The following is a 21,533-nucleotide window of genomic DNA, read 5'->3' on the forward strand; positions in this document are numbered from 1 at the left end:
TGATATTTAAGGCCGTTTCTAATTTTTCATGTCCATGGCCTGTTGTCCCACACCGTCGAGGCTGTGGTGCAAAGGGCCCCGTTGCTAAACTTTGCCCCTGCCCTTGAGAAACCCTTGTGCACGCGACTGTATCCAAACAGAGTTGTTTCTCGGTGTTTTATTTCCAAATTGCTGCATTATCACAGCTTATATCTCCTTTCTAATTCAGTAGTCACGTACAGGTCACCATGCAGCAACTTACCAAACCCCCTAAACCAGTGGTTCTCAACCTTTTTGGGGTGCTGGACCCCCTGCGTATTTTTGATCTACCCTGAGGACCCCTCCACCTGATCTTGGGGGAGGGGGGTTGCAATTTGGTAGAAACAGTAGAAACTGCATTTTAAATTGCATTATAGCATTTATTCACTCTTTGGGGCAAAAATAAGAGCTTTCAGTTGTAACTTAGATATAGTTAACAAAACAGAATTCTTATGCAGTAACTTTTAACAATGCAAACGGGAGCGAGATCTCTTATTAAAATACAACAAATTACACTTGTGAAACAGATATAATTAGAGAAAAAAGTCCTGTCACCCTTTATAGTTTAGGTAGATAAAGGTCTCAGTCACATTTGAGTAAAATAATCCTATTTCTATAAATGTCATAGGATCGTTTTTTTAAAGATATTTTATTTTCACGGACCCCTTGCAATTACACCACGGACCACTAGGGGTCCGCGGACCCCCGGTTGAGAAACACTGCCCTAAAGAATGTTACATTCAATTCAATTTATTGCCATTAGAAATATTAACGGAATAATGAGAGCCACAACGGATGGCTGGCTGAAGGTGGTGGCTGAAGTATTTCTGCAACAAACCTGCGTTTATTCTGCCGTTTGAAACACGTGTAAACACTATTGCGCACGTGAGATTTGCCCACTCGCTGCTGCGCACTACATTCCGGGCACGGTTGATAAAAAATAAAATAAATTAAAAAAAAGACAGCTTGTAAAATGCTGGTAAATGGCGCCATCTAGTGACCAAATGTGGAACTCGACTTAGGTGTCGCGTTTACGCGAGCGAGTAAAATTCGTCAGTCTTGCGCAGGAAAGGCGACGGACGGACAAGGGGGTCAACAAGCACCAGGACCAGGACCAGGACCAGGACCCACTACGACATCGCATAAGGTTAAAGAAAGATCAACGCGGATCGTTCACGTTTTGGACGGGAGCAGAAAGGGGGAAGCGGGATTGTAACCACGTGATTGGACAAGCGGCCACGTGACTTGCCGAAGCGGACTCTTCGGTCGCTCTTCCTCGGCGTGCGCGACATGACGGACCCCGGTTGGCGACTCCTGCTCGGGCTCTCCCTCCTCTTGGCGCTATGGGAGACGGGCTACCCGCTGCTCTTCCCCCGAGAGTCTTCCTCGCGGGAGGTAAAGGAGCTGAACGGGCTGTGGAGCTTCAGAGCAGACTCGTCCCCCGACAGGAACCGCGGCTTTGAGCAGGCGTGGTACCGGAGCAGACTGGCTGAGGTAGAAGTAAACAAAAACGAAACGACTCTCAGCAAATCTACTGTCAGAACCAAGTAGATCACTGTTATCTAAGTACTCTGTGTGTGGGGGGTGGGGAGGGGGGAGGGGGTTGTGCGCGCGCACGCAATCGTTACTCATTTCTGTCACCTCTGATCTAATCTGTCAAGACTGGCCCAGTGATTGACATGCCGGTCCCTGCCAGCTACAATGACGTCACCCAAGACCCCAAACTGAGAGACTTCATAGGCTGGGTGTGGTACGACAGAGAGGTGGTGGTCCCTGCCCGCTGGGTAGCCGACGAGGGAGTCCGAGTGGTGCTTAGAGTGGGAAGTGCGCACTACTACTCAGTGGTGGTGAGTATATGATGCCTCTCTTCCTCACAAGCCACCCACCATGTTCCCCAGAGGCGGTTCTATATGTCCCCACTTGATCCAGTTCTGGGTCCTGGTAAGTGGGGGGGGCGGGGGGGGCTGGAGTCTATCTCAGCAGGCATTTAGCAGAGGTCAGGGAGACACCCTGGACAGATCACCAGTACATCGCTCACACACACATACAGTCCCTCACACGTCCTTCACATCTCTGGACAATTTAGAGATTTCGTTTGGACCGTGGGGGCGAACCAGAGTACCCGGAGGACACCCAGGCATACACAGGGACTACATGCAAACTCTATACAGATGGACTGGACTCTAACCTGGGACGTTTTTAGTGAGGTGCCGATGCCAACTCTTATCGCCTTCGCTCACTCCTCGATATCTCGCCAGGCTCACTTTCATTGTGTTGCACCCTTGCCCCTACCAAGTGCAACAGCTGGCGGTGCAATCATCTGTATAATAGTTGTTGTGGGTTTTTGTGTGTGTACAGAATCTGGGCAAAATTGTCGATTATTTATTATCTACCGCTGCTTCCTGCCCTGTGCACATCCGCTGTCTTATCCCACCCCGAGTGCTCTTCTACACCCTCCAAGTACAATATCTTAGTTGTGCAACAACTTGCACAACAGGATTTGTGCAGTTTTATTTCCGGGATCTCCGTAACACCTTTTATTTCTGTGCATTACTGCGACCTCACAGTTAATACTGGACTTACCGGGAATCGGGAGCAATTTATTGTCATTTCTTTCGTGTACAAAATTGTGTTTCCCCCAGCCCACGGCGGTGCGAGGCGAAAGACAAAAGCACACATCCAAAATTCCCAAAAGCGGCGCCACCAAAAACCGAGAACAAAGCACAAAAAAAAAAAGCACAAAAGGTTAACAACACAGTCCACTCAGTACAACACAGTCCAAAATTCCACTGTCCAGGAGAACGAACGCCAGCCAGGATGACAGTCGGAATGCCGGTCTGCATGGGCTAGCAGTTAGCTTAGCCTGCCCCGCTTCTGCGTCCTGTCAGACCGCCCTCGGTGTTTCCTCCTCGGGTGCAGCTCCAGCAGGGCCGTGGTCCCTGGGCCCAAAGGACGCAGCAGACCCGGCTCCCCCAGCTGATCCAACACCAGCTCTCCCAGCCAGACACCTTCGACACACCTCCCCGCACTCCACACGACGACACCAAAACACAGTCAAAGCTAGGCGAGGCCGCCGCCAGACCACCCTCGGTGTTATCAGAACTGCCGGTCTGCGTGGGCTAGCAGTTAGCTTAGCCTGCCCCACTTCCGCGTCCTGTCAGACCGCCACTGGTGTTTCCTCCTCGGGCTCAGCTTCAGCCAGGGCAGCGGTCCCTGGGCCCAAAGCTGATCCCAGCGCCAGCCCTCCCAGCCATCAAACGAAGACAATATGTGGACGCAGATGTGGACAAAGACACTGCATGGACGGCACTGGGCGAACAACTGGGCCGCAAATGCAAGTTCGCGCTGCCATCTTCCCACACCGGAAGCGGAACGTGGTTTACTTACAGCCACCTCTATTATAATACACCTTGAATATGGCTCACACTTGGAGGTATGAGCCATATTCACGTCAAGTTGTGCTAGCAGTATGGTATGCACTCCTACCATGTCCTTATACTTGTCATTTCTTTATGTTTTATAATTAATGTATTTAGTTTCTACTTAGCTCTGTCAACTACATGGCGCTTACTTTGCTGTGTAAATGTATATATATAAATATATGTGTGTGTGTAACGTAGAGCAATGTACCAAGTCTTATTCCTCATATCCGAACATACTCGGTCAATCAAACGGACTGTCTCTGACTCCGAGCCTGAGGGCTAGATACAGACAGGTGACAAATGAAAGGAAAACCCTGACTGCTTGACCCCTACAGTGAGGGGGTCCGGGGGCTCCGTTATCCTGTGGGGGGCATTTTCCTGGCATGGCTTGGCTCCACTTGTCCCCTCAGAGGGAAGGGTCACCGCAGATCAATACAAAGTTATTCTGAGTGCCCACATTTATCCTATGATGAGACATCTGTATCCTGATGGGAGGGGTCTCTTCCAGCATGACAATGCCCCCATCCACAGGGCACCAGGGGTCACTGGATGGTTTGATGAGGATGATTTAAATCACATGCTATGGCCTTCACAGTCAGCACATCTCAACCCGGTTGAACACCTATGGGAGATTTTGGACCGGCGTCTTAGACAGCGCTCTCCACCGCCATCATCAAAACACCAGAGGAGGGGGTATCTTTTGGGAGGATGGTGCTCCATGTCTCCAGTAGAGTTCAGACACTTGAAGAATTTATGACGAGGAGCAGTGAAGATATTCTGGAGGCTCGTGGTGGCCCAACACCTTCCTAAGAATCCTTATGATGGGTCTTCCTTTCGTTTGTCACCTATCTGTATGTCCTGAAGTATCATAAAGTGTTGACATTTTTAGCATCCTATTCCTCACGCTCCCCTCCCAAATGTTTATGGTTACTAATTTTTCCCCCAAATCAATTGTCTTTATCCTTGCAGTGGGTGAACGGGGTGAAGGTGATGGAGCATAATGGGGGCCACCTTCCCTTTGAGGCTGAGATAGGTGATGTGATCCGTGACAGCCCAGCTCAGCCCTGCAGGATCACTATTGCGGTCAACAACACGCTGACAATAGAGACCCTCCCTCCGGGAAGCATCCAGCACATGGACGACCCCACCAAGTAATTTCCATTTTTCTTTTCTACTTAGTAAAGAAAAGCTCATTGGCATATCATCATTTGGTATAACCTCCTTATTTGGTTGGGAAAATGTAAAATATATCCTCCGTAATTGTTCAACAGATATCCTAAAGGCTATTTTGTGCAAAACACCAACTTCGACTTCTTTAACTACGCCGGGATCCATCGTCCTGTTTTGCTCTACACCACCCCCAAGGCGTACGTGGACGACATCACTGTGGTGACTGACTACGCTGATAACATTGGTAATGACGGAAATGCGGTTCAGCGCTGTCGCCATTCCACAAGTGTCATCCAACCCAGTTTCATAAAAGTTGTTGTTTTGTGCAACCTGCGGACGTTTGTTTGTGTTCCTGTGTGTCAGGCCTCGTCAGCTACAGAGTGTCGGTCCTAGGTAGCCCCACGGCCACCCTGAAGGTCACTTTGCTGGACAAAGATGAACGCTGTGTGGCCTCTTCCACGGGGTCCTCTGGAGTGCTCAAAGTGACGGATGTGAACCTCTGGTGGCCGTACTTAATGCACGCTGATCCGGGATACCTTTACTCGATGGCGGTAAGACAGCGTGGCGTGTTGTCACGCGTTCCCCTTTCAGGATGTTGGGAGTCGCAGGCCACGTAAAAAGCAACAAAGCAAAAGGTTTTTTAGCCAATTTCAGCAGTTAAGTTCCAAATGGTCAGAGCAAAGGTCAACACAGTTTTGTCAAGTCAGCGGTAGGCTTCGGCTCGTTGGTCACCACATCCTCGTGCCTGGAGGTCAAGCTCAGGCCACCAGAAGCTGTGTCGTTTACTTGGTTTCGACATCAAGATCAAGATTTTTATCGTTACACAGCGACTCACTCTGACTCACAAACCTGCTTTAATGTGTACCATTTTGTGCGTTTTTCGTTAGTGAGGTCCACGACACCTCTAAAAGGCTAAGAATCAGAATGAGAATCATTGATTCATCCCCGAGGGGAAATTGGGTCCTATTACAGACACTCGCGCTCTAGTAACGAGAAACTAAGAAGATACAAAATAACAAGAAAGTAGAAATAAATAAATGCTCCCTCCGGGTTGGGGATGAGTTGTTGCCTCAAATGAAGGAGTTCAAGTGTCTCGGGGTCTTGTTCACGAGTGAGGGCAGGATGGAGCGGGAGATTGACAGGCAGATTGGTGCAGCATCAGCAGTAATGCAGACGTTGTACCGGACCGTTGTGGTGAAGAGGGAGCTGAGCCGGAAGGCAAAGCTCTCAATTTACCAGTCAATCTTTTTCCAACCCTCACCTATGGTTAGACCTTCTGAGACTAACCAGCCTTCCTAACCATAGTTATCGTACTTTGACAGCATTACTGCAGATGGTTGCCGCGTGTAGCGCCTCCTCTGGTCGGCTGGGAGAGGGGGAACTGGGGGGGAATAGCGTGATCCTCCCACGCGCTACGTCCCCCTGGTGAAACTCCTCACTGTCAGGGGAAAAGAAGCGGCTGGCGACGCCACATGTATCGGAGGAGACATGTGGTAGTCTGCAGCCCTTCTCAGATCATCAGAAGGGGTGGAGCAGTGACTGGGACGGCTCGGAAGAGTGGGGTAATTGGCTGGATACAATTAGGGAGAAAAGGGGGGAAACCCCCCCCCCCAAAAAAAGCTATTGAGGAAAAAGTGTTTTGTGATGTGACCTTCATGCTTAATGTCTTTATTTCAACCTCCAGGTACACATGACCACTGCGACTGACAAGAAAGTAGCGTATGAGGACGTGTATAACCTACCGGTGGGCATCCGCACCGTCAAGGTTACCAGCACCCAGTTCCTCATAAACAACAAGCCCTTCTACTTCCATGGGGTCAATAAGCATGAGGACGCTGACGTGAGTACCACTAGAGGAGGCCACCGCGTCAGCCAACACGATGAAGCAACATCCTAACCCACCAAATGAATGGGCTCTTCTCTCTTTCTCCCTCTCTCTTTAATGGTTGTTGTAGATTCGAGGTAAAGGGTTTGACTGGCCCCTGATTGTAAAGGACTTCAACCTGTTGAAGTGGCTGGGTGCCAACTCCTTCCGCACTAGTCACTACCCCTACGCTGAGGAGATCCTGCAGATGAGTGACCGCCACGGCATTGTGGTCATCGATGAGTGCCCGGGGGTGGGCATCAAAGACATGTAGGTGTCAGCGCTCACATGTCCGCGACCTTTTGTGTGTCCTTTACAGTTGGCAAAGGTTGCCAGTATGGTCATCTAATCTAGTATGCTTCTCAGTCATAGCGTTTGTGCAAAGTGGATTGATAAGGCCACGTTTTGCTGCTCACGCCATCCGTCACCGTGACCACACAAAAAAAGAATCAGCCTGTCGACATTTTTGGACGTTGAACAGCAGTTATACTTCAAGTCAGGGCTACCTAAGCCAGGGTTGTCTAACTCAGTTACAGTCCTGAATTCACAAGCCTAATGGTCCATTCTGTTTATTTTCCCGTTTCTCTGTAAGCTTATGCTTCATTTCAACCGACATTCTTTTCCATCTTATGTCCGTTGTCGTTTTTACACCACAGGAGCAAGTTGCATTCAATTTACAGTTAGTTGTGCATGAGAGAGGAGGTGTGGTATTGTATGAGGAAGTCGGGAGTTGTGGAAAAGTATGTAGGAGTGGTGCAGGATATGTATGAGGGACGTGCGACAGTGGTGAGGTGTGTGGTTGGAATGACAGATGGGTTCAAGGTGGAGGTGGGATACACCAAGGATCACCTCTGAGCCCTCTCTTGTTTGCAATGGTGATGGACAGGTTGACGGACGAGATCAGGCAGGAGTCCCCATGGACGATGATGTTCGCGGATGACATTGTGATCTGTAGCGAGAGTAGGGTGCAGGTTGAGGAGAGCCTGGAGAGGTGGAGGTATGCATCAGAGAGAAGAAGCATGAAAGTCAGTAGGAGCAAGACGGAATACCTATGTGTGAATGAGAGGGAGGACAGTGGAATGGTGAGGATGCAAGGAGTGGAGGTGACGAAGGCGTATGAGTTTAAATACTTGGGGTCAACTGTCCAACGTAACGGGGAGTGCAGGAGAGAGGTGAAGAAGAGAGTGCAGGCAGGGTGGAGTGGGTGGAGAAGAGTGTCAGGGGTGATTTGTGACAGAAGGGTACCAGCAAGAGTTAAAGGGAAGGTTTACAAGATGGTTGTGAGACCAGCTATGTGATATGGTTTGGAGACAGTGGCACTGATGAAAAGACAGGAGGTGGAGCTGGAGGTGGCAGAGGTGAAGATGATAAGATTTTCATTGGGAGTGATGAAGAAGGACAGGATTAGGAAGGAGTATATTAGAGGGACCGCTCAGGTTGGACGGTTTGGAGACAAAGCAAGAGAGGCAAGATTGAGATGGCTTGGACATGTGTGGAGGAGAGATGCTGGGTATGTTGGGAGAAGGATGCTGAATATGGAGCTGCCAGGGGAGAGGAGAAGAGGAAGGCCAAAGAGGAGGTTTATGGATGTGGTGAGAGAGGACATGCAGGTGGCTGGTGTGACAGAGGAAGATGCAGAGGACAGGAAGAGATGGAAACGGATGATTCGCTGTGGCGCCCCCTAATGGGAGCAGCCGAAAGTTGTAGTAGTAGTAGTAGTAGTAATATACAATTACTTGTGCAGACTCACTTGCAGCTCAGTTTGCAGTACCAAGATTTGCTCATAACTGATCCTATTATAGTAAGCAGGATAATAGACAGCTCTCTCTCTCTGTCTGTCTCTCCGTTCAAAGTAATGTCAAAGAATCATCTTCATCATCATTAGGAAAAAGGCTTGTTGGTGAATAAAAAATTCTTATTGGCTTGACTCAAGATAAACAGACATAGCTAGAGGAAAAATTCGAGCGCTGAAAACTCAAGTGTACAGTTTACGTTTATTTACGTGGTATTTCCAGGAAACCGTTCCAGAATGGGAAGGCGGGGAAGTAAACGTGTGCCACGGACGCACATTCACCGTCACATTGTAAAGCGTCATGTGGAAAATTCATCGCCCTTGTGACAGAAACACGACGAGAGAGTGGCGTGTCCCTGCTCTAAGATATCGGCGAAGAGTTTAACGAGTTTAACGCAGCCGGGCTCATTCAGACGGCCACCGGGACCGGTCTGCGGCCCAGCAGAAAATCCGCGCTGTGTCGTGTGTGATATGCCAGCCTTCTGCTTAGCAAGCAGAACGTAAATCCTGATCAGATGGTTGTTAGACGCCTCATTTGTCCTGTGTGATCATTTAGTCGCAGTTTTGGAAACGCGTCCTTGACTCACCATCTGGATGTGATGAGCGAGCTGGTCGGGAGGGATAAGAACCATCCCTCCGTTGTCATGTGGTCCGTCGCCAACGAACCCGCCGCTGAGATGCCCCCTGCCGGACTCTATTTCAAGTAAGTGTTGTGCGTATTTCTGGCCCTGCCTTTTCAGCTTCTTCTTTCGCCTTGTGTAATTGTTAGAAACCTGTAAATGTCACAGAGGTAAAGGCACTCAGAATTTGTTTGTGCGCCCGTTTGTTGACGTGTGTGGTGTTCGGGGAGGAACGATAGATATCCGGGTATGGAAATATCAGAGCCTTTTCCTTCAGTGGTCTGTGTGGTCTGGTCTGTGGAATGCAGTCAGGGTAGTAATGAACCTGCCCAGACCACACCAGCGGGTGGCAGCTCTGTAGCCCCCCCCCCCAGGCTACACAGAGACACAACTCTCACCCTTTTTCGGGGTGGTGTGTGTCTTCCTCAAGCTCGGGTCCTCTACCAGAGGCCTGGGAGTTTGAGGGTTCTGCGCAGTATCTTAGCTGTTCCTAGGACCGCACTCTTCTGCCTTTGTCCCCCCCCCCCGCCTTTTTCTCCCCCAATTGTATCCAGCCAATTACCCCCACTCTTTCCAAGCCGTCCCGGTTGCTGCTCCACCTCCTCTGCCAATGCGGGGAGGGCTGCCGACTACCACATGCCTCCTCCGATACACGTGGAGTCACCAGCCACTTCTTTCCACCTTGACCAGTGAGGAGTTTCGCCAGGGGGACGTAGCACGTGGGAGGATCATGCTACCCCCCCCCCCACCCACCCCCCGAGACAGGCGCTCTGACCGACCAGAGGAGGCGCTAGTGCAGCAACCAGGACACATACCCACATCCGGCTTCCCACCCGCAGTCACGGCCAATTGTGACCAAATTGGAGGTAACACAAGGATTCGAACCAGGGGGTCCTGTGTTGCTAGGCAACGGAATAGACCGCTACGCTGCCCGGATGCCCCACCCTTCTGGACAGAGACCTCAGATGTTGTTCCTGGGTGGTTTCTGCTGGAGCCACTCTCCCAGTTTGGGGGTCGCAGCCCCTAGGGCTCCTATTACCACTGGGGCTACTGTGGAGTCCACCTTCCACAATACCATACAGGGGGACGTCTACTGACGAACTGCAGAGTTCTGTCTCTTGCTGCTCCCAAGTTGCCGTATCTTAATTTTGATTTTGTTTTGAAAGGTTTTTTTTTTGTTTTGCCGTTCAGTGTTTTATGCTTTTCTAGATAAGATTGTATGCCGGTTATATAACCAGTCGTCTGTTTCAAGGGTTGAATTCGCATACTGACAGCAAGCTCAGACCACTGAAGGATTCCCTCTTGTTGATTTTCTCCTAGAACCTTGATAGCTTACACCAAAGCTCTGGACCCCACCCGGCCTGTCACCTACATCACAGACAGCAACTACGCCAGGGACAAAGGGGTGAGTTTGTACTCCAGTCGCATCGGTGACTCGACGCCGTGGAACGCTGACTTCTCCATTTTTTTTCTTTTGTAGTTATTGTGAACATCCAAACACAGCACGCTGCACCGGAAATAAAGGAATATCATACCGACACCAGCAGGTAGCAGTGACTGAAAGAGCTTGCAGCCTTCAGCTAACCGGGCCAACTCACAATTTTAACACTAGAGCGACCGGGTTTCACTCCTTCCTAAAATGACCATGGGCGGTCAAAATGACCGCCGGTTTTTAAACTCTATATTCCGTCAAGATAAATACCCAATTGACATATTAATGTATCACATATGTTAGTGTGTCTGTTTTGAAACTAACTGACCCCAAAATTAACATTTTAACAACTTTAATACTATTTTGCAAACAATTTAAAATGGCCGCTGTCCAACGCCTGTAAATACTGCAGCGCCTCGGTGGTAGTCGTGGTGCGTCTGTAGCGGCGTCTGTAACCAGACATGTTGGAAATAATCACAAATCAAGTTTAGATTATTTCTCTGCACTGGAGGACGCTAGTGTGTTTCTAGGACAGCAACCAACTTCACAAAGGAAATGATGCTGTAGTGACCTACTTGCAGGTTAGGTATTCACCATGTGGGGCCAGAGTCGGTCCCTTTAAGACAGTGGGCGGGGTTAGCAAGGGGTATTGTGGGTAGACGCGAGGCTGAGGTTTTTAGCATAATGAACTGCTGACTTGGAGTTTGTTGGAGGGAATAAACGACCCCACGGCTGTGTGGTCAGAAGGAGAAGTGGTCTCGTCTCCTTTCGTACATCCTCCACATTGGTGACCCCGACGTGAGCCATGGAGAACCAAGCCGGACTTCTGGGAACTGGCTGCGGCAGCATGGTTCGCTCACATCGAAACCCAGTTCGCTATTAGGAACACCACCGTGGATGAGACCAAGTACTACTACGTCACGGCGGCACTCGGAACATCTATGGCGTCACGGATATTGGGCCTGCTGCAAGCCCCGCCCCCCATGGATAAGCACGGCACGATTAAGAGACACTTGCTGCAGCTAGCAGAGCTGGAGCAGGCGGACTGGTTGTTTTCACTGCAAGGCTTGGGAGACGGCAAGCCATCGGAGCTACTGGACAAGATGCTGAGTACGCTGGGTTCGTGCGACCCCGCCTTCCTTTTCGGCCTCCGTCAGCTCCCCTCGCACGTCCGTGCTACCTTGGCCAGCTCCAAGTTGTCCACCACCAGCAAAGCCAAGCAATGCCGTGCACCATGCACTTTCAGCAGGGCGGGAAAAGCCAGGGCCGGCGCTCAGTGGTTGCCCTGAGCGTTGGCCAGGAAGGCAGGCTGCTGTGCATTCAGGACACCGTCTCCGGCCGGCGGTTGCTAGTTGATTCGGGCGCCCAGCGGAGCATCCTGCCTGCGACACCAGTGGACGCGATGGCCGGCGGATTCGGCTCCCTTATGGATGCTGCTAACGGCACCCCCGTACGCACCTACGGCACGAGGTATGTGGAGGTGGTTTTTGGAGGCCGGCGGTCCGTCTGGGACTTTGTAATGGCGAAGGTGTCCATTGCCCTCCTGGGTGCAGATTTCCTGCATGCTTATGGACTGTCGGTAGACGTTAAAAACCGCCGCTTGAGACCTGCTTGTAACTTGGAAAACGATGACTTGGTCCCACCTCTGTTATTTACTTTTGTAAATCCACTATACGTTTTACTAGCCAACTGATTAACTAATCAAACATACTGTTTTTGATTATCTAGTATTTGTACCTTATGACTAAGGTACAAATACTATATAAATTTGGACTTTAATAAGCATGTTGGTGAAGGGAATGGAGGTGATGAGGAGGTGATGGGCAGGGTATGGTGTCAACCAGAGGAATCTTGAAGGACAGATGGCGGTGGCTTTTGTGAAAAGGATGGAATTGGCTGTGGTGAATCCATATTTCAAGAAGAGAGGAATGCCGCACAAGTCGGGTGTGAGATGGAAGAGAAAGAGGAATTCTGGAGTGAGTTGGATGCTGAATATGGAGCTGCCAGGGAAGAGGAGAAGAGGAAGGCCAAAGAGGAGGTTATGGATGTGGTGAGGGAGGACATGCAGGTGGCTGGTGTGACAGAGGAAGATGCAGAGGACAGGAAGAGATGGAAACGGATGATCCGCTGTGGCGCCCCCTAACGGGAGCAGTCATAATTGCAAGTAGAATGAAGGATTATCCATCCATCCATTATCCGAACCACTTATCCTGCGCTCCGGGTGGCGGGGATGCTGGAGCCAATCCCGGCAGTCATTGGGTGGCGGGCCGGGGGACACCCTGGACAGGCCGCCAGGCCGTCACAGGGCCCACATACACACACACACACACACACACACCAAGGGACAATGTAGTACGGCCGATTCACCTGACCTACATGTCTTTGGACTGTGGGAGGAAACCCAGGCAGACACGGGGAGAACATGCAAACTCCACACAGAGGACGACCCGGGACGACCCCCAAGGTTGGACTACTCCAGGACTCGAACACAGGACCTTCTTGTTGTGAGGCGACCACGCTAACCACTGCACCGCCGTACTACCGTTCCCCAAAGGCAAAGTTAATGTTCTGTGCCCAGTTTGACTTGGCTGACGACAGAAAAGCAGGTTGGATCGGGGGATCAAGCGAAGGTGATCATATCCTGTCAAAATGGCGACCTCTCCGAATGAGTTAAGTTGAGTCTCTGCAGCTTTGTTTGCACAACGCAGAAGTATATCGCAGACATGGCTACGCTGTGAGGTCATCGCGGCTGAACTCGGGGCGTTGGAGGGTGTAGTTTAGTGTGGAGGCCGGTATCTGCCTGTAGCTTTTGCACCGTCAGGAGGTCCCCGTTGGTCTCAGAGCCTCGCCAAATGTAGTGTTGAAATGCTCTTTCTGTGACGTCACTGTAGTCTAACTTTGTGAAGACTGAGAGCGGTCCACAATAACCAGAAAGGGGAGCGAAGGCCTTCTTGTCCCACACCACGTTTTTCTGGTGTTACACAACTGTACAACTCTATTGAGAATTCGCCGGAAAAAGGCAGAAAAACTACTTCCTTCAAGTGATGTTACATAATTTACACCTTCTCACACACACACACAACACACACACACACAGACACGCACACACACAAAGACACACAGACATGCATGCACACACAACACGCACACAACGCGCGCACACACACACACATAGACATGCACGCACACATAAACACACAGACACATAGACACACACACACACACACAAAAAAACACACACAAAGACACATAGACATGCATGCACACACAACAACAGACACACGCACACACACACACATAGACACGCACGCACACACAAAGAGACACAGACATGCATGCACACACAACAACACACACACAACGCGCGCACACACATAGACATGCACGCACACATAAACACACAAACACACACACACACACATAGACACGCACGCACACACACAAAGACACACAGACATGCATGCACACACAACGCGCGCGCGCACACACACACACATAGACATGCACGCACACATAAACACAGACACACACACAGACACATAGACACGCACACACACAATCAACAGACACACGCAGACACACGCACACAAACACACACACACATAGACACGCACGCACACACGCAAAGAGACACAGACATGCATGCACACACAACACACACAACGCGTGCACACACACACACATAGACATGCACGCACACATAAACACACACACAGACACATAGACACGCACACACACAAAAAAACACACACAAAGACACATAGACATGCATGCACACACAACAACAGACACACGCACACACACACACACATAGACATGCACGCACACACAAAGAGACACAGACATGCATGCACACACAACAACACACACACAACGCGCGCACACACATAGACATGCACGCACACATAAACACACAAAGACACATAGACATGCATGCACACACAACAACAGACACACGCAGACACACAAACACACACACACACATAGACACGCACGCACACACAAACACACATACACAAACAAACACAAAAGCTAATTCTATAACGCATGTCATAAAGTGGGTCTACCAGTCTTTGTCAAGGGAGTGTCTCCTGACTCTAGCTTGCGGTGAGCTTGTCATCATATGTGACTGTAAGGTTGTGTTGTTGCTGGTCTCTTGTGTTGTTGCTGGTCTCTTGTGTTGGGGAGGGATTCTTGTAGACCATCTGAGTCACTCTCTCTGTTTTTCCTTACCTGTCCCCAGGCGCCCTATGTAGATGTGATCTGTGTGAACAGTTATTTCTCCTGGTACCATGACCCAGGCCACCTGGAAGTCATCCCCATCCAGCTCAACACCCAGTTCGAGAACTGGTATGGAAAGTACCAGAAACCCATCATCCAGAGCGAATATGGAGCCGATGTCATCCCAGGGCTTCACAACGTAAGGCTGTGCACTCGCAGACGTCCACTAACTGCTGGCATATTTGTAGCACCAACGTGGTGGGGAACTTTTTTTGAGTGCTTGAGGCCATGATGGAATCTCCATTGTGCTGAAAGGGGCGTCTGGGTAGCATAGCGGTCTATTCTGTTGTCTACCAATATGAGGATCGCCGGTTCGAATCCCCCGTGTTACCTCCGGCTGGGTCGGGCGTCCCTACAGGCGCAATTGGCCGTGTCTGCGGGTGGGAAGCCGGATGTGGGTATGTGTCCTGGTCGCTGCACTAGCGCCCCCTCTGGTCGGTCTGGGCGCCTGTTCAGGGGGGGGAGGAAGAACTGGAGGGAATAGCGTGGTCCTCCCACGTGCTACGTCCCCCTGGAGAAACTCCTCACTGTCAGGTGAAAAGAAACGGCTGGCGACTCCACATGTATGGGAGGAGGCATGTGGTAGTCTGCAGCCCTCCCCGGATCGGCAGAGGGGGTGGAGCAGTGACCGGGACGGCTCGGAAGAGTGGGGTAATTGGCCGGATACAATTGTGGAGAAAAGGGGGGGGGTCCAAATAGATAACAGTGGTCTACAAAAATACAGTTTTTTTTTTCCTTGCATGGACTTTGGAAACTGTTTTTGGCTAATTTTGGGCTGCTGAATCCAAATCTGAGCTCAGATTTGCTCCATCACATCAAGTTTTCGTGCTATCTGTATGCTCCTTATTCAGGATTTTGTAAAAGTTGACCATCTACTCTGGCAATCTGGGTGGGGATAAAAATGACCCCTATTCATTTCCTAAGTCATTTCATGCTAGGCTGAGTGTTTATTTATTAATTGTAATCATTTTTGCATCTATCGATCTTCTAATGCAACAGTGTTTTTTTAACTTCCGAGTATAAAATTGCTGTTTTCTCGAAAATAATGATTTTTCATAGTTCAAAAACCTGATGTGGTAGGCAAAAACTAATGCCAGATTTGGATTCAGCACCCAAAAGTTAGCTAGGATCCACTGAAAAACCCCATGCAAGAAAAATTGTGTTGACCAGTGTAATTTGTGCTGAAACTCCAAACAGTATCTTTAACGTATCTTTATAAACCTATCTTTGACACTCAAGTTGAAATCAGAGAGCCAGATTATATTGTAGTATCCCAGAAACCTTCTCCACCCTGTAGGACCCGCCCATGATGTTTACCGAGGAGTACCAGAAGATAGTCCTGCAGAGCTACCATGATGTGTTCGACCAGAAGAGAAAGGAGTATGTCATCGGCGAGCTGATCTGGAACTTTGCTGACTTCATGACGGCACAAGGTAGTGGGGGATCGCCACATCCGTCACCGCGAGCGACGGAGGTGTAGGCCTCCGTCGCCTTAGTTTCTGCCATGTGAGACTATGCACAGCTCACTGGTTAGCTATTTATCGGTTCTCGTTCTTGTGTAAAGAACAAGTGTATGCAGACCAACACTACTTGTGCAGCGTGTCAGCGCATGGCAACAGCCTGGCATTGTGTAAACCAGGCACGAGTACAAGTTGCCCAACAGGAGACGTTGTGTGGACACACGGCTATTTTTGGCCAACTACTGGCACAACTCACCAACCAAGGATTAAAGGATAGGCTTTTTTTTAAACCCAGAACTCATCACAACGTTGTCGCACATCATTCAGAATCATACCGCCAAAACTTTACTGATCACGTCAGTATTGTGAAACTTGCCAGTTTGTTGAATCTTCTTGCTGTGCTTCAACACAACCTGAAGGTGCGGTTGTTGAAGTGGCATTGCCCCTGACCGTGGCTCAAGATGATAACTAAAATAGAAGCTATGCTATCTTGTTTTTACACTTGGGTCCTGTTTACGGACCCTGAGGAAAGGACCCCATTTCTCTAGCCCCATATTGGAAAAGGTTGATGATGATGATGATGATGATGATGATGATGATGTGTCCTCCTGTGTTGTCTGCAGGGTTGACCCGTGTGGTGGGAAACAAGAAGGGCATCTTCAGCAGGCAGAGGCAGCCCAAAGCAGGAGCCTTCATCCTGAAGGAGAGGTACTGGAAACTGGCAAATGAAACAGGCAGACTGCCACCCTGGACCAAGTACCCCTGTGTCCTCTGACACGTTCCACTCGCGTCGAATCCGGTCGTAGACGCCGTCTCTGAAGGCCAACTCCATTCTCGCGTCTCAAGTTGCTGATCCGACTACAAACAATGACGGGCACATGGAAGCGGAAGTCCTCATGGGAAATGGAAGCTAGCAGCCAGCAGCTACACCGGAAGCCCCAAAATACCGACCGTTGTCCTCAGAGCTAAATCGTAATCAGATGATTTTGCTTCTGGGTTCCAAGATTGCTCCGATTGTTTCGAGATTGATGAGTGTCAGACACATCTGTTGGTGCCTCTCTTTCTTCTTTTTTTTAATGGATTTTTTTTTTTTTTTGGTATTTGTCGCCTGTCTTTGATAGCGACAGTAGAGAGACAGGAAAGGCAGGGGTGAAACAGGGCCCGCGGCGGATTCATACCCAGGCCGCTGCAGTAAGGACTCAGCCTTATATGGCACATACTCTACCATGTGGGCCAGCGGGGCGCCGCCTGTTGGTGCCTCTTGAATCAGTTTCGGATGAAGGGTAACTGAACCCTTAAACAGAATAAAAGCATGTTATCTCACTGACTTTGGAAGGGTAACTCTAGATCTGTTGACGGATCAGTTTTTTTATGGTTCTATCAATCCCAGAAGTTACCCTCCAATGCCTCCAATGCCTCCTGAGAATGTTTCCTCTCAAGGTTTGGTGCCTGATAAAATCACAAACTTAAGGAGATAGTTTGGTTTCCGGGGTAGTTTGGATAGTTTGGTTGCCTAGTAACATAGACAATCTTGTGTATACCTTGTTAACATCTGTGTGTAGTTAAAGGTACGTTGAACAGTGCACTTAGCCTAGCTTAGCACGGTTGCTCTGTCTAGCGGATCATTAGCAGTTCCTCTTTTTTTGGGGGGGGGGGGGGTCCGCCTTTTTCTCCCCAGTTGTATCCGGCCAACTACTCTTCTGAGCCGTCCCGGTCGCTGCTCCACCCCCTCTGCTGATCCGAGGAGAGCTGCAGACTACCACATGCCTCCTCCGATACATGTGGAGTCACCAGCCGCTTCTCTTCACCTGACAGTGAGGAGTTTCACCAGGGGGAGGTAGCGCGTGGGAGGATCACGCTATTCCCCCCAGTGCCCCCTCCCCCTCGAACAGGCGCCCCGACTGACCAGAGGGGGCGCTAGTGCAGCGACCAGGACACATACACCCACATATGGCTTCCCACCCAAAGACACGGCCAATTGTGTCTGTGGGGATGCCCGACCATGCCGGAGGTGACACGTGGATTCGGACCAGCGATCCCCCGTGTTGATATGCAACAGAATAGACCCCCACACCACCTGGACACCCCAGCAGCTCCTCTTAAAACAAGGGAAATGCATCTTCACTGAAGTAACTCATTCGTACTTTTGACTCATTAGCCTAGTGGTGACACTTGTCTGACATGTACATGTGAGATCCTAAAAAGTGGATGATAGGTTTGTAATATTTTTCCAATGTGTACGTCTATTTTCTACTGCGGAAGAAAACTGATACTGATACAGTATGTCATCCGCCAATAATGCTGAACTAATGAGTAAAGAGTATTAACGGTTTGCTTCAGAGGTGGTGTATTTCCCTAATTAACAATTAATTAATTATTAATCCAATAATTAGTTATTGGAGCTGCTAATTGGACATCAAGTAATCGAGCTAAACTCGCTGTTCAACGTACCTCCAAACTGCACACAGACATAAAAGGGTATCCCCGGTTTGTCTGACTCCGCGTCCCCTAGAACCCAGTAGAAAAGCCCGGAAATGCACTCTCCCTTTAAGTTCTGAGAAGAAGTTTTGTTTTGTTTTAAATCTTGCTGTCCAAGGATGTCCGCCTTATATACAGGTTACAGCCCATGAGGGCGGTGTTAGAAATACATGCTTTTAAGATGTACTACTGTGAAGGGGTCCAGCTAGGCCAGGTCTTTACTGGTGTGGGTGAGTTTCCGGGCTTCAGATCGACGTTAAATTCTGTCAGGAGGGTCCAATGTAGAAGCAGCGTCTCCCAGGATGTGACGTCAGTGCCGTATTCAGTAAGTCAAAAGTAAAAGTGGTCACCCTGTACAAACATAAATCAATAAATAAAAAGTGGTCACTCTGTATCAAATCAGTGGGCATCTGCTAAGGCTGAGACCTCCTCATTAGGGGTGACGCGCTGCGCTGCTCGCGAGGCTCGGCGTTTTCGGTTTTTACCGGTTTTCACCCGAAAAATAGCCGGATTGTTTTAAAAGGAGCAGACCGGTTTCAACTGAGCTTCGCCCGGATTTTATGTTTCCGCGGATCCAGAAGTTGTTCCTGTTCGTGTGAGGTTATGTAACGGTGCCCTCTTGTGGCGAAAGTCGGCATGCTGGATGGCTTTGAAAAGTAAAAACCGAAAACGCCGAGCCTTGCACTCGTCCGGGTAGCGTAGCGGTCTAGCCCGTTGCCTACCAACACGGGGATCGCCGGTTCGAATCCCCGTGTCGCCTCCGGCTTGGTCGGGCGTCCCTACAGGCGCAATTGGCCGTGTCTGCGGGTGGGAAGCCGGATGTGGGTATGTGTCCTGCTCGCTGCACTAGCGCCTCCTGGGCAGGGCGCCTGTTCAGGGGGGAGGGGGAACTGGGGGGAAGAGCGTGGCCCTCCCACGCACTACATCCCCCTGGTGAAACTCCTCACTGTCAGGTGAAAAGAAGCGGCTGGCGACTCCACGTGTGTCGGGGGAGGCATGTGGTAGTCTGCAGCCCTCCCCGGATCAGCAGAAGGGGTGGAGCAGCGACCGGGACGGCTCGGAAAAATAGGGTAATTGGCCAAGTACAATTGGAAGAAAAGGGAGGGGGGGTTAAAAGAAGGAGAAGTGATACTAATGTAACCGGTTATTTTCTTGCCCGGTGCGGGAGTCGATACGGGGTGTACTGCACCACAAGGCGACGTCACTAACCGCTCGGCTAAAGGGACAGATCTGTTAGCTAGGGACTAACGTGTCTTATTAGTAGTTTACAGTAGTATATATTGACTCTTCTGGTACACCATGCAAAACGTCGTTTGTCATTGCAATCATAAAGGGGAGGAGTAGCTCAACTCTGTAATTTATTCCTGACCAGAACTCCGTTTCCCTCCATATCGGGCTCTTTACTGGACCCAAACCAAAAGCAAAGAAAGAGTTTTGTATATTCTGGAACGCGCAGTGTTTTGACCCTCTGTGTTGACAACCACAAAGCAACCAGTTACCAGCTCTGGGGAATACCGGACTGACGGGATCTACCGACGTGAGGTTATCTTCTGTCTGAGACATTCCAGGCATTATGACGTCCCATTCAATGCAGTCTCATAACGCATGCAGAAGTATGCAACTGAGCTGCAGCCCCCCCCTCCCCCCGCTCTGTCCCAAGTCACTGAGGCTGCACGCTTCCAAAATCCAAGTCACTATTCCCGAGTTGACTTGCTTTCAGGTGTGAAAAAGGGTGAGATTGAAAGCTTGAGACGAGGCGTCCTTGGCCGGGACGTCCTGTTAGCCTTTCACTCTCATCCCATAATCCGCCTTTGTTCCAGTGAGACCAATCCCACGTTTCTATCTCCCATGCTAGATATATATTGTTATAGATATATATTGTAAAGGTATATATTTTAACCACCACAGATGTGTAGACTCGCTAGCCCTTGGCTAAGGGGTCGGACCCTTTAGTTGACTGGCTAGCGCAGTCACCCATGGTGCGGGTGACCCGGGTTTGCGTCCCGGCTGCCCCCTGAATTCACTACTATATATACACACACATACTGGTCCAAAAATCTGAATATGGGGATGTGCAGGTAGAGCAGCGGTCTATTCCGTTGCCTACGAACAAGGGGGTCGCCGGTTTGAATCCCCGTGTTACCTCCGGCTTGGTCGGGCGTCCCTAGAGACACAACTGGCTGTGTCTGCGGTCGGGAAGCCGGATGTGGGTACGTGTCCTGCTCGCTGCACTAGCGCCTCCTCTGGTCGGTCGGGGGCGCCTATTCAGAGGGGGAGGGGGAACTACGGGGGGATAGCGTGATCCTCCCACGCGCTACCTCCCCCCCCCCCCGGTGAAACTCCTCACTGTCAGGTGAAAAGAAGCGGCTGGCGACTCCGCATGTATGGGAGGAGGCGTGTGGTAGTCTGCAGCCCTCCCCGGATCGGCAGAGGGGGTGGAGCAGCGACCGGGACGGCTCGGAAGAGTGGGGTAATTGGCCGGATACAACTAGGAACAAAAAGGGGGGGGGCAATTAAAAAAAAATCTGAATATGATATCATACCCCCACAACTTGCCATCACATTCTTTTTGTATCGCTTGTAAAAACAGAACAAAACGAAACCGAACGACGTGTATCTTTTACACCCAGTACTTGATTTTATGAACACAGTTGATTGTCATTTTGTAACGGATGTGACTGCATACTGTAATTGTGTTTGTGTAGCGTGAAGCGCTGCAGGAGAATCCACAGAACAAACTGACCTTCCTGCGACTTTGCTCGACATTAAAAAGGAATTTGCGAGCGTTGTTTTTCATGAATGAGTTGGGTGTGACGTCTCGAGCGTCCTTGTGTAGCTTGAGCTGGCGAGCCGTTGGTCCCAGCAGCCTTCACGTCTCCAAACCTGGCAGGGGACATGTCCTCACTTCAAGGGTAAAACGCAGTTTACCTTGATTTATATCTGTAATATAAACTGTTGATGTCAGGAAGAGGATGAGTCTGACCTCATGTGACGTC

General features: G+C 50.0%; 1 protein-coding gene across 1 annotated transcript; it reads left to right on the forward strand.

Moving 5' to 3' along the window:
* Nucleotides 1-1,262: 1,262 nt before the first annotated feature.
* On the forward strand, nt 1,263-21,333 carry gusb (glucuronidase, beta). Its single transcript, XM_056284423.1, has 12 exons — nt 1,263-1,512; nt 1,680-1,865; nt 4,410-4,591; nt 4,712-4,854; nt 4,974-5,161; nt 6,295-6,450; nt 6,566-6,744; nt 8,823-8,969; nt 10,207-10,291; nt 14,562-14,738; nt 15,897-16,032; nt 16,683-21,333. Exons 1-12 carry the CDS (start codon nt 1,309-1,311, stop codon nt 16,832-16,834), a joined length of 1,935 nt encoding a protein of 644 aa, XP_056140398.1. The 5' UTR covers nt 1,263-1,308; the 3' UTR covers nt 16,835-21,333.
* The last annotated feature ends 200 nt before the right edge of the window (nt 21,334-21,533 follow it).

This window comes from Lampris incognitus, chromosome 8 (assembly GCF_029633865.1).
Source record: "Lampris incognitus isolate fLamInc1 chromosome 8, fLamInc1.hap2, whole genome shotgun sequence".
Taxonomy (NCBI): Eukaryota; Metazoa; Chordata; class Actinopteri; order Lampriformes; family Lampridae; genus Lampris; species Lampris incognitus.